This window comes from Eutrigla gurnardus (assembly GCF_963514095.1).
Source record: "Eutrigla gurnardus genome assembly, chromosome: 22".
Lineage (NCBI taxonomy): Eukaryota > Metazoa > Chordata > Actinopteri > Perciformes > Triglidae > Eutrigla > Eutrigla gurnardus.
Window position 1 is genome coordinate 12714907 of NC_139933.1, and position 14387 is coordinate 12729293.

A 14387-nucleotide genomic window follows, 5' to 3' on the forward strand; every position below is an offset into this window, starting at 1 on the left:
AATAATAGTCTTTCTCTTTTCCATGTAGCGGTCGGAGAGGCCGACATCCATCACGGCTATTTATCAGCTGGCTGACGGCGGCAAACTTTTATAGAAGAAGAAGAAGAAGAAAAATAATAACTGAGCTGCAGAAACAATCATCAGATAGATGCAGGACGCTGTTATTAGATTCAAACGGCCATCAACAGTTTATCTGCTCAATGTGTCCAGAAAAAATAAATTGTGATGGAAGAAAAGATTCAGTGAGAAACAGAAAGAAGAGCTGTGATTGGTCGAAACACTCAAGTTCAACTTTTACATCCTCAACTCTGCTGCTTTATAATCATTTTAATAATTATCGTAATACAACAGTCAAGAATTATTAACTAGTCAGGAAAAGATTTGATTCAAAGCAGATTATATTACGTTTGTATTATTGCTGTAATATTGTATTATTAAAAGGATTAAAAGATTACAATTCATTTAAACTGAACTGATTAGTGTTTCGTTTAATGTCTGACAATATCTAACAGCCAAAGACAAATAATGATGAAGAAATAAAAGTCATTTGAATGTGAGAAAAGAAACGAAGAAATCATGAACCTAAACAACAAAAACGAGAAAAGAAAAAAAGAGACAAAAAAAAAGAAAATGAGACCAGAAAAAAATATCAATAAATGAATAAAGAAATTAAATGACTGATATGAAACGATTTAAATAAATTCTAAAATATGTTTCTATGATACATAAAATATGTCCTTTCAGTACATGTGAAGAACAAATTATTCATAAAAAAAATGTTTTATTTGATATTACTTATATAACTCATTAAATTACTTATTCGTTAATATTTCTCTATTATAAAATAAAACTATTCTCTATTAAGAGTAAAACTATCAACTATCAATACAAATCAATAAAATTCCTGCATTGAAATGTTTACTACAGCAGATTAAAGAGGAATTATAAATAACTTTACTTTCTGAGTGATATCCTACAAAGTTAACATTAATACTTCACTATATTATTAATAAGCATTAACAGTTCACTATTTTATTAATGAATAATACTAGTTCACTTTATTATTAATACGCATTAAGTATGAATAGTTCACAATCATTAATTGTTACATAATATATGTATGTTTACATATCTATTGTACTGTAATCAAATAATTTGCATTAAAAAGAACAATATTTAAAGACGTAGTGCTGAAGTTTAAAGTAAAGTAAAAGTACTTCCAAACTGCTGAGTAAAAAATAAGTTCAGTTGGATATTTAACATACACACAGCTGATCAATACATATCAATAAGAAACACACATCAGCTGTTATTCAGAAATAAGACCTCAACAAGGTCGAGACCACAAGATTCATGGATCAGTGTTTGTGAGTGAGGTCAGAAATATTGATTAGGGGTTGAATAATATCTAATGGATTATCAATGAATGGAAAGCAATTAAAACTCTACATCAACACCATTAACCCATGCACACACATACACACACACACACACACACACACACTCCTAAATGTGTGTTTGGCTGCTAATCCTGTTTAAACTAATAAGAGGGAAGTTAATTTGCGGTTTTGACCCTTTTCTGCTCAGAAAAGGATTAAACAACAATGCAACACACAGACAGACAGACACACACACACACACACACACACACACACACACACACACACACACACACACACACACACACACAGTGTTTGTTCCAGGTGTTTCTGTCTTAAGTTACTACAGTCATCAGGTCATTTATTCCAATAAAATACCTGATGTGGGTTACTTCTCCTTCTGGATATTTATTTTTATTCCATTCTGTTATGTATTTTGTGGTGAATCACGTTTCTCATAACGCATTCTCACAGCGGTCACATGACCAGTGATCAGATACAGTATGTGTCAGATTTAAGGGCCATTTATCTGTGTTGCTTGTTAATAAAGCTTAACTATGTAGAGTTAATTACAACAAACTATGTAGGTTAGTTAAATATACCTAGCTATGTAGCTTAGTTAATTAAACCCGACTTTGTAGCTTAGTTAATTATACCTAGCTATGTAGCTACAGAGTAGACTAAACCAAACTATTAAGCTTAGTTAATTAAACCTAGCTATGTAGCATAAGTTCATGAGTTCATTAAACTTAACTATGTACCTTTGTTAATTAAACGTATTTATGTAGCTTAGTAAATCAAACTCAACTATGTAGTTTAAATTCATCAGACCTAACTATGAAGCTTAGTTAATTAAGCTCAGTCTCCGGTGTAGATTATCAGCTGTCTCTTATTGTAACTACGCACTTTAGTGAAAGTCTGGTCAGATCCTCTGAGCACCGCGGTCCTCTTTTCCTAAATCCTGATGAGTTCTCCTTCCACCTTCCCTTCACCTTGTGATGTTTTCCCCTGAGGTCGAGGAAAAGGCGAAATGATGGAGACCAATGACATGGCCAAATTCTTGGAACATTTAACAGAACTTAAGAGACGTCACAAACATTCTACTAACATGAGTCCAGTTTAGTTTTATTTTTGTGTCTATTTCTTATCTTCATTTCCTCATCTGCATCATATCTGCTCTTTTTATTTCCTTCCAGCCTTCACTTTTCACTTCCTGTTGTCTCCTCTTTGTTCTTCCTTTGTTTTCTTCCTTTTCTGACACATTTTTAAACATAAGATCCTTTCCCTCTCTGTAGACATAATTTCTGCTGTTCTTTCTTCTTTTTTTACTTTTAATCACATTTTTAAATATCTCCTTCCTTCCTCTCTACACTAAAAGTGTTTGTCTCTTCTGCAAACAGGTTTGTGGGTCACACTCATGCGGAGTGTGTATGTGTGTGTTTGTGCGTGCGTGTGCACGCATGTATGTGTGCGTGTGTGTGTGTGTGCATGTATGTGTGTGTGTGTGTGTGTGTGTGTGAGATTGATAGACTGGCTCCATAATGTGTAGATTCATAATTCATCTGGCGACATGACAACTGATATTTTATTCAACACACACATTTTATTAGAAGCAGACAGTGTTTTAGTTTCACCACAGTGAACCATCAATGATTTAGTGTGTGTCCGTGTGTGTGTGTGTGTGTGTGTGTGTGTGTGTGTGTGTTGGAACGTTATCTTGATGTCACTACATCCTGTTAGCGTGAAGCTCTCTCTCACACACACAGAGAGAGAGAGAGAGAGAGAGAGAGAGAGAGAGAGAGAAAGAGAGAGAGAGAGAGAGAGAGAGAGAGAGAGAGAGAGAGAGAGAGAGAGAGAGAGAGTAAACAGTGTGTGACCTCGTTAAGCCTCGTTAGTGCTCTCAGCCGATCAGGTTTGTTTGCAGGTAATTAGTTTGTTTTGTCTCTTTTGTTTGTCTTGTTTGAGTTTAATCAACAAACATGCCCCCCCCCCCCCCCCCCGAGTTTAGTCTGAGTTTAGTTTTTATCTCACCAACATCTTTGTTTTAAACACCAACATCCTCCTTCAAAATAAAAGCTTCTGCTATTATATTATCCATTCATCACCTCAACAAACCCATTTTACTCCAACAGTTTTTGTTTCCTATTTAATGACAGAAATTAAACTAAAAGTCCGGCGTGATATTTTTGGCGTTTTCTTCTTTATTTTGGAGAATAACTGTAAAAAGTAAAACGTGAGCAGGTTATTGAACTGTGGTGGTTGTTAATAGTGATAGTAAAAGAAGAATACGAAGCCGCAAACTTTTAAAAGGGTGCCTCCGGTCCTAAGAGAAGGTCAGGTGACTCTAAACGATCCAATCAGATACCTAATGAGGAAACAGGTGGGTTAACGAGCTGGCAAGACATGCACACACACACACGCACACACAGACACACACACACACAAAGACACACACAGACACAAACACACTCTCACACACACACACAGACACAAACACACACACACACACACACACACACACCAAACGTGCTGTGTTAGTTGCTGATGTAAACAACCTGATTGGATGATCAGACAAGGTGAGACGGGTCACACACTCAGAGTGATCAATATGAGGCTGATCAATAGGTGGAGTATCGAACAACAGTAATGGAGAGAATCTGTCTGAAGACGAGCTGAGACTCAAATCTCTGGTAGAAACTCTTATTAATTGATGACTGTTGGTCAAAAAACTGTAAAAATATTGCATATGGGTGCACAGGTGCCCGAGTGGTTAGAACGCATGCCATGTACACACGTACTCACATATGCAGCCGACCCCGGTTCGATTCCCGACCGGAGGTCCTTTGCTGCATGTCACACCCCTCTCTCTCTCCTGTGTTTCCTATCTGTTCACTGCTAATAAAAGGTGTTTATGCCGGAAGAAATCTTAAAAAAAAAAAATATTGCATGTGAACTTAAAGGAGAAATCCGGTCATTTTTGACCCCATTTTCGTTGTCCCCAGGGTCATCCCGACTTATTAGCAAAAAAAACAGACAAAAATTGACTTGACCTAGCCCGAGATCTGTACCTGCCTGCCAGCCTTCCAGACTCGCTCCAATGCTAACCAATAGGGCAAGTTTTATCTGCTTTTCTGGGCAGCAGAAAATAATTCCAAGACCTATGCAACACAGGTTGGGTCCTTACGAGACACAACGGCGCTCGTTTAGCTCAAATAGTGTGGCGGAACAACATAAATATGTGTTTTTGCATGGAGTTACTCACCTCAAATCACCCTGTAGACATTAGCAGTAGAGTGCCGGGCGCACGCTCGTCCCTCCCACTCACCGCAGAAACAAAAAAGTTTTCCTCGTAGTTTTGATTTTGTATCCATAAAGAAACGATCGAGCTGTGCAGTCGTCATGTCCATAATAAATCCATGAAGCTGTTATGTCCATATGTATGACTACAATGCAAGTCTCGCGCAAGTTCCCAGAGTGAGGACGTCAGAGAGGGCATGTATAGATGCATCACTAGATGTATTGAGTATGGAGAAAGAAGCAGCAGCTTGCCGAGGCTTAGGTCCTTGAGGCAGCCACAGACACCAATGGGGAAAAACATAGCAGAATAGACCTCCCGCTCAAGCCTAAAGACTCCGAAGAGCAAACCTCTGAATATGTACTTCAGCATTCCAAATCCAATAACAGACAGTCATTTCAGAAGCTCCTGAACAGCTACTTAATGGACCTGCTAGCACGGAATGAACATTCGCTAAAAAGTCCTGGGGCCCTGACACTAAAATCAACTAATCTGCTACCAACATTCCAATTCTTACCTTCATATCAGCTCAAATCAGCTTATATCAGGTAAAACTCCTGTTGTTTTTAAACTGTGGCTCTCAGTCGGCAAGTAAATTGTGAGCGGCAGTTCGTGCGACTGGTTGTTACTTTTCGGTTCGCAGTGGCTCTATATAACCAGTAGAGGCGCTAGTGGACCAGGAGACTCATGTTAATAGAACAAGATGGGCTTCCTGCTGGGCGGCCACTGGGACGGACGGCGAAAGGAAAAAAATATATATTTTCAAAAGAACCAACTCATTTGCTACCGACACCCGATTACACTGACTCAGACTGCTCCAGACCAGGCTGGAAATATATATATATATATATATATATATATATATATATATATATATATATATATATACACACACACACACACACACACACACACACAGACAGAGACACACACACAGACGGTATATATATATATATAAAGGGACAGAGAGAGAGAGTACAACAAAGGAAATAGAAACAAGGTAAAAAAGAAAGTGTTAATGGAGGAGGGGTGCTGCTGCTGCCACGGCAACCAGAGCTCACTGCTCTCAATCAGGTCCTCAGGGGGACCAGGACTCTCTCTCTCTGTGTGTGTGTGTGTGTGTGTGTCTGTGTGAGTGTGTGTGTGATAGAGAGAGAGAGAGAGAGAGAGAGAAGAGAGAGAGAGAGAGAGAGAGAGAGAGAGAGAGAGAGAGAGAAAAGACTTGCCTGGATACAGAAACACAATTGTTTGTAATAACCAACAGAAAAAAGAATAGAGATTGTGATGATGTTAGAAATAATAATAGTAATAATATAACAGATACAATAATATAACATCTGATAACAGTGAGTCTGAAGAAGAGATTTAAGAGTTCCACAGCTGAGCGTCCTGGACAGTGACCTGGTTTGAATCCAGGAACCACTATTAGAACTCTGCTGGAGGATCTGAACCAGACCATTCAAGGTTTTAAAATCTTAGAATCAGTCAACCAGTGAAGGGCAGCGGTGGTGGACTGATGTGGTCTCTTCTCTTAGTACGAGTTAAAAACCTGATATCTACAGTCCTTGGATGTTTCTCCTGCTGATACCAGAATAATAAAGTGCATTACAACAATCACATCTGGAGGAGATAAAAGCGTAAATGCTTGAAGTCTGAGAGGAAAGAAATTACCTGATCATAGTCAAATGTCTTGGTTGAACACAGCGGGACTGAACCACTTTAGTCACCTGGGCCCAGTATTTCAAAACTTGTAATCCGGATCAGAATAATCCGGATAATGAAATCCTCCTTTTCTCAGTCATGGATCAAGGTGATCCTGCTGACTTTATCTGAGTATTTCAAAACACTGGCCGGGTGGATCACCGTTATCCTGACCTGGCTGGATACGGATTACCAAGTCTCAAGTCTCCGCCTCCGGATCTGAAACATGGCGGTCTACTTCACGGAAGTAGCAGCTGGGAGCGCGACTTTCACGTCAAAAATGTAAGTTTACCGTCGTCTAATGTTTAGCGGTTTAAGGACCATATGAACGCCAACCAACATATCGTGCTAGCTATATATATGAATTGTCATGTACTGAAAACCAGGCTGTAGCGATCTCGGCCGTGCTAACGGTAGCTAACTCTGCTCCATTGACTTCTGTGTGCAGCTAGCGGGCTAGCGGTCGCTGGCTTTGTTTACGAATTTTGCGGCCGATGGTTTGATTTACAAGGTAATAAATCTGACGTACATTATACCATAACTGTTTAAACTAACATCAACCTGTTCAGAGTTTATTAGCGTTACGTCATTGGCAACACAGCAGACTGAAAATAGGCTACATGTGTACAGACCACACACTGTGTATGTGTGTTGTGTATGAACTATGCAGTTCATTCAGAAGTGTCAGAATGCTACAGTAATGCTGGGGAAATCATGCTGTTGTCATCATGCACACGATTTCTGTGACTATTGTGGATTCCAAATGAAGACAAAGATATCACTCATACTCCTTCCCTTTCTTCTACTTTCAGAGCCCACTCAGCTATTAAGGACAGGGTCTGTATGAGTGCTGGAAATCCTTGGAAATGCTTCAATTCAATTGCAGTGATAAGTTGTTGGATTTTGAATAAAGTGTTTGAAATTGTAGTTGCATTATTTTCATGTATTATTGCTTAATCAGTGACATGATTAAATTAGATGAATTAGATACATTTTTTCCATCCTAATTTGTCTCCCTTTATGTAGAAAGCTCTCACTAAACATAATTGTGGTAATTTAAAGCAAAATAGCATCTGATTTGGTTAAGTAAAATAATCAGTTTGTACACAAACATATAGCCAAACACTTTTGCTACACCTTAAATGTTCTTAAATTACTCCAATTTGTTTCAAGTAATGCACTGACAATTTAGATTAAGTGTAATGAACATCTTGAGTAACAATATCTAGGAGAAGCGGAGCTGAGACATTGTCAATCCAAGTCAAATCCACCTCTGAGGTGGGATCAAGCTGATCCAGATCTCTGCGTTACGTTTTGAAATACCCAAATCCAGCCCTTTATCTGGATTCAAGGGAGGTTTGGATTACCAAAGCTGAATCCTGATCTTCAGGATCGGGATTCTCTGGATCTGTGTTGAAATACCCAGTTTTCAGATCAGATCACAATTTAATCCAATCCGACCAGGATAATCCAGTCGGATCACTTTGGAAATACTGGGCCCTGAGCATCAAATGACAATTCAGAATGTAAGTATCAGAGCAGACACCCATGCTAGAGGGGAGATTGTGGATGCTGTCAGTTCTGCAGCTACAGGGAGTAATGCTGTTTCTGATTTAGAGTCAGCTGCATGTTGTTTCTAATTTCATCAAGGCAGGACAAATAGAATATACAGACATACAGTTGAGTGTCATCTGCATAACCATGGAAGGCAATGTCATGACTATACAAAGGTAGCATGAATATGGTCAATAAAAAGGGATCTAACATAGATCCTTGTGGGACGCCACAGAACCAAACATCATAGAGAAGGATGAACCAATCCAGAAGCACATTATTGATCCCATCATGTTGTTCAGATGGTTGATTACTATATTACGTTTCACAGGGAGAAACTGAATACAGGCCCATTGTAAGGATTTCATTATTATTCATGAGATAAATCAACTGAGTGTTTATCATTTTCTCTTTGATAAAACTGGCAGTTTGGAGATAAAATAACTCCAAACAGAAGATCTTGAGAAGTCTTTTTTAAAATAAACAACAGCAGTAGAGAGAAAGCAGTTAATAGCGTCTAAAACCTCTGGACCAACCGGCTTTAACAAGCAGGTGAGATGGTCTGAAGACAGCTGAAAGATTTTTAAAGTGCAGCAGAGCGTTCAGGGCTGCCTGAGAGATCTCACTGAAGTGAAAGTGGACGGACGTCAACGTCAGGATCTCTGAGTTCACTGCTGACCGATCTCATCTGAAACTTGCACTGTTGGATTAGAACAATTATTATTGTCTCGAGGGAGGATTCAACTGGCCCAATGACAGAAATTATTGTTTTCATAAGGATTGTGAATTAGTTATAATCTAAATATAGCTGTTCTTTATGTTTTTGAATCTTCACCGACATTATATTATTTCTTTTTTTAATAATCTTCTCTTTCTGCTTTGTCTCTTTATTTCTAACATGGTGGACTGTTCCCTTAAGTCTCTCTCTCTCTCTCTCTCTCTCTCTCTCTCTCTCTCTCTCTCTCTCTCTCTCTCAGGTCAAAGGTCTCTCGTTCCCCAGCAGGAAGATAGAGAGTGTTGCCGGGCGAACAGCTGGCATACAGCCACTGTAACCACAGCAGCGGAAGATCAAACCAATCTCACATCTCCCACAACGTCCCTGACCTGTGAACACACACAAGCTCGTCTGATGTAAACTGACCTGAAGATCAAAGAGCGAGCAGCTGATCCTCTTCCTGTCTGACGAGTAACATCCGACAATTTCTCATGTTTACGTTAAATATGTTACATCATCATAGACCTGCGGTTACGTCATGTAACTCTTTTGTTAACATTGTTCAGTCACATGACCTGAAGCCTTTTTTTATTACTACACAAGGTCAAATAGTGGAGGTTTACTTATAGTACTGACGTATTTCTACTGCTCTCTTATGACTCATACTGTACACACTGTAGTGTTACGCATTATTAGTGGATTTATCGAGACAAAGTAAAATAACCTGTGCTGGAATAAACACGTATATATAAACAGTGACTGTTAACATTGCTTGATAGCCTCGTTGATGTCACTTCCTGTCACTGTGAACAGAAGCTGATGATGAACAGAATGTAAATGAGAGAATAATAAACATGAAACAGTTAATAATCTAGTGAATATTTTCTGAGTTCTTCATGAAAGAAAGAAATACAAGTCCTTGTAATAATGAGGTTTGAAGTTATCAGTGATTTAACTTAATCAAATCCTGTTTGTGCTTTTGTGTCCGCTGAGAGACGACAGCATTTAATAAAAGTTCATTAATGTTTTCTTTCTTCAGCAGAAAATAACACGTTTTAATCAGAATGAAAGAAACAAGAAGATATGAAACAGAAATGATAAGAAGGTCATTGTGGAAGAAAGAAATCAAGCTGAATGAAAACTGAACTGAAGTTTTATGTACAAAACTGATATTAATGTATGACAATGATTATGTTCACATACAACTAAATTACACTCCAAATAGACCAAATTTTTATCAGTTTGAAACACATTAACAAACAAAACAAAAAACTATGATTAAATTACAGTCAGGTTGAGCTGTCTAAACTATTTAGTTACATTGAGATGACTAAACTACATAATTAGGTTAACACAACTAAACTACATGGTGAGGTTGAGACCACTTAACTATGTAGTTATGTTGAGACGACCAAACCACATTGTTAGGTTGCGACGACTAAACTACATAAGGTTGAGACAACTAAACTATGTGGTTAGGTTGAAACGACGAAACCACATAATAAGGGTTGAGACAACGTAACTAGCTTGCTAACTTGTCCATATCCAGAGCTGGCTAGTCAGCTTGTCCATCTCCCTTGCTAACAAGACAGCCACTAAATTAGTAAATCCTATGTTAATGCTTCACACACTCGCACATTCCTATCGCCATTTAAATGACAACTTTGTTCAGATCATTTTCTGTGACCAGTGTTGCATGGTAGCATGACGGAAGTAGCAAGCTAGCTAACTAAGTAGCCAGCCGTCCACTGGCTGGCTTGCTGGTTTAGCCATGCCGGTGTTGCTTTAATCAGTGCAGCGCATGAGCCCAGCAACAGTAAGATATCTCTACATCTTTCTAATAGCTTATCCTTCTGAGGTGTTTAGCAGAAAGCTAAGCTCAACGATTAACTTACAATGCGGAAAGCTAAGCTCTGAAATGCTTTGCTGATATTGTAGCTTGCTAAATCATGAATCACAGTTTATTATCTCATTGGGATCTAATTGGAGCCATTTGATTGTGGCGCTCAAAAGCACGTAACTAAATATGTACCGTTACGTGATCATGACACGTCTAAATGTGTCTCCATGGCAGCATGTCTTTGTTAATCAGATACTTACAAATAATAATAATAATTATAATAATAATGTATGATAAAAAATATAACAAATAAAGAGGTAACAGTCTGGATTTGTGTCTGTCCATTCATGTACCATATTACATGTCTTTTTATGTCTTTTGTTCAAGACAAATCTCCCTTCAGACAAATAAACAAATCTTGAGTCTGTCAGAGCTGAATTTATTCATGTCAGTACAGCCAACAGTCATTAAAACAAGATTTACATTAGAAACAACTAAACGAGTGGAGCTGATTGATTGACAGTGATTTCAATGTGTGAAGACATTAATGTTATTTTTTTATCATACAAAACAATGGTTTGTTATCAGTGTGGTACCACACACACACACACCGGCACACACCGGCGCACACGCACACACACACACACACACACATGAAGACGACGTGACTCAACATCTATTTATACAAAAACAATCTGAGATATAAATACACTATTTATAATCTTTATGGTACAAAAAGAGTTTCTCTGTGAGCTCAGTGACGATGACCAACCACAGTGACGTATAAATATTCAGCCAGCTAAAACTTTGGCAAAAATCACAAAACCCTAGAGAGAAAACGCATAAGAGGGGCGGGGTTTAAGTGCTCGGGCGGGGCATTGAAGGAGGAGGAGCTAGAAAAAGAGACAACTCTGAACAAGTAGACAGATAGCAACAGTACCCAAACAGGATGCAGGATTTGTTTATACAGTGAAAAAAACAACATAAATAAAAACACAGACAAGCAGGGGCGTGGCTAAAGTTGGAGGACAGGGCTGAATCAATAAGGAGCAGGGCTAGTAAGAGAAAAAGATAAGCTTTGTTCATTATTCTTTCTTTTAGGCCATATTTTTAGTCTTTGTGAAGTCACCAAATTACCCAGGATTCAGATCACAATACTGGTTCTGATTAGCTAACAGGAGCAGAGATAAACCAGCTGCTCCCACCGAACGGGAAGCCAAGAGTTCTACGATAGTAGTTCACATTAGTCCAGAGACCTGATCAGATTGTGTAGGGAAACCAGAGACTGTCTGTGGTCCCCCAGAGGTCTACGATAGTAGCTCTAATTAGTCCAGAGAACAGACAAGACTATGTGGAGAAAGCAGTGACTCCATTCAGAAAACCAGCATTTTAAAAGTACTTAGCTTGTTGTCTTGCAGACAGACCATGACGCATGACTTTTTACTGAAGACCATCATTGTGGAGTTATTTCAGCATCCTTTTCATCTGGTTATTGATATTAAATCACAGCTAAATTCTGGGTTCCTCCAGCTGTGGTAAACCAGCCCATGTGTGTCTTACTAGGTTAGGTCCAGAAACAACTGTTTCCCTAAAAACGCAGTGAAGAGTGAAGTTTCAGTTTATGGAACGTAGTTTAATTGTAGACAGATTGGGTTAATTTATTTATTTTATGAGAATATCTAGGAAGACGCAGACAAGAGAATCAGCTGATCAGTCATGTGAGTTAAATATTGTCTACATCAGAACTTATTCGTCCAAGTTGTTACCACATCTTATGTAGAGAAATAGTTGTTTTCAGCAAAGATAACATTTTGTCGCATTCTGGCACACCTCTTAGATCCCTGACTGGACGTTTACATCTTCCTCTCTCATCACTTTGTCCTTTTTTGTGACCTAACATGTGAGGAACCAATCATAGACATTCACTGTTTGGAATCTGATGGACTGAAGGACATGAGCTTCCTGTCTGTCCTCTCGCCTCAGCAGACAACCAGTCAGCTGCAGTTAAAACAATGGAATCCCCAAAAGTACATCATTGTGATGATTTCACAGGTGTGACCTCACAGTTTTTACATTAGAACAATTCATCTTTTATCTCCATCAACTCAGAGACAAACAGTTTCTTCTTTTATTTGTGATGGACAGGATCCATACTTTATACTGTATGGACAGCTGCTGCCTGAGGCCCCGCCTCCTCTAAGGTGATTGGTGCTCTTGGCTGCGGAGGAGAGAGAAGAGGAGGGAGGAGGAAGACGTTTTACATTGGAGGAACGACGAGGCCAGACATCGCTGTAGAGATAAGAAACAAAGACAGAGAAAGCTGTAAATAAAACATTCAATGTGGTGGTGATTTAGACAACAGTGGTAATGTTTCTGAGCACCAGACTCCCTTCAGAAAACCTCATTTGACTGCAGGGTCTGACATTCCTGGTTCTCCTGTGCCTCTTCCCTTAAGCAGGACCAACATTTCATTCATGTTTAAAAACGTTTAATAGCTGAACATCTTTACATTATTAGTCCAACTTCTTGCGTGTGTTCACATCCTTTGTAAATAAATCTGATTTAAATTTTAGTTTTTTATTTTTTCCCGAGATTTATTTCACACCAGACCAAAGCAATCAGACAACAGTTAAAATTGCAGTTAATTAGTATTGTATTTTTTTAGACATTCTTCTATTTAAGTTTATTAATGTAAAGATAAAATCATCTTTATATATTTCTGTTCTGTGTTCAGTACATACTGCAGCTTTTAATAACATTCAAACTGTATTTATCCATCTGCAGTGATGATGTACACACACACACACACACACACACACACACACACACACTGTGGCCTTTCTGCCTCAGCGCAGGCGGAGAGCAACATGAATATTTAACACTAGACAAACCTCTCTGTCAGAAACACTGACATCACACTGACTGTGTGCTCTGTGTGTGTGTGCTCTGTGTGTGTGTGTGTGTGTGTGTGTGTGTGTGTGTGTGTGTGTGTGTGTGTGTGTGTGTGTGTGTGTGTGTGTGTGTGTGTGTGTGTGAGTGTGTGTGTGTGTGTGTGTGTGTGTGTGTGTTTAAAGGATGTATCTGTGGGTTGTAGTGAATAAAACATGGATCGGCCTGTCACTCTGCATGCAATACTAACAGTACTCAGGTTACGACCCTGTGTGTATGTGTGTGTGTGTGTGTGTGTGTGTGTGTGTGTGTGTGTGTGTGTGTGTTGAAAGCTGCAATGAATCAGAATCATTGATTCATCAAATCATAATGATAGGAAGTTGATATTTTGAAGGTTTATATATTAAACAGGAAACTGTGTTCAGGAGGAACTGACGAGCCAAAGACAGGAAGTCAGAGACAGGAAGTCAGAGACAGGAAGCCAAAGAGAGGAAGTCAGAGACAAGAAGACAGAGACAGGAAGTCAGAGACAACAAGACAAAGACAGGAAGTCAGAGACAGGAAGCCAGAGACAGGAAGCCAAAGACAGGAAGCCAAAGACAGGAAGTCAGAGACAGGAAGTCAGAGACAGGAAGCCAAAGACAGGAAGTCAGAGACAGGATGACAGAACAGAGACTGGGGAGGTGGAGGAGGAGGTAGAGGTGAAGGAGGAGGTAGAGATGGAGGAGATGGAGGAGGAGGTAGAGGTGGAGGAGATTGAGGAGGAGGTCAAGGTGGAGGAGATTGAGGAGGAAGTAGAGGAGATGGAGGAGGATGTAGAGCAGAAGGAGATGGAGGAGGAAGTAGAGGTGGAGGAGATGGAGGAGGAAGTAGAGGTGGAGGAGATGGAGGAGGATGTAGAGGTGGAGGAAATGGAGGAGGATGTAGAGCAGAAGGAGATGGAGGAGGAGGTAGAGGTGGAGGAGATGGAGGAGGAGGAGGTAGAGATGGAGGAGGAGGTAGAGGTGGAGGAGA

At 39.3% G+C, this 14387-nt stretch overlaps 2 protein-coding genes across 7 annotated transcripts in view; both read right to left on the minus strand.

The window, feature by feature from the left end:
* LOC311032831 (protein phosphatase 1 regulatory subunit 3C-B-like) overlaps window positions 1-14387 on the minus strand; it is a 90089-nt gene that overhangs the window by 7324 nt on the left and 68378 nt on the right. The window contains exon 4 of one of the 2 annotated variants that reach the window (XR_014599219.1): window positions 10019-10028. The exons of the other annotated variant lie outside the window; for it this stretch is intronic. The gene's annotated coding sequence lies outside the window, so the exon portion shown is untranslated. Of the gene's footprint in view, window positions 1-10018; window positions 10029-14387 lie in introns of those variants that run through there. 2 annotated transcript variants of the gene reach the window in all.
* ebf3a (EBF transcription factor 3a) overlaps window positions 10919-14387 on the minus strand; it is a 37670-nt gene continuing 34201 nt past the window's right edge. For all 5 annotated transcript variants that reach the window (XM_084040110.1, XM_084040113.1, XM_084040111.1 and 2 more), the window contains one exon: window positions 10919-12773. In XM_084040110.1, the coding sequence (XP_083896236.1) occupies window positions 12742-12773 (32 nt within the window). In that variant the 3' untranslated portion in view covers window positions 10919-12741. The remainder of the gene's footprint in view (window positions 12774-14387) is intronic.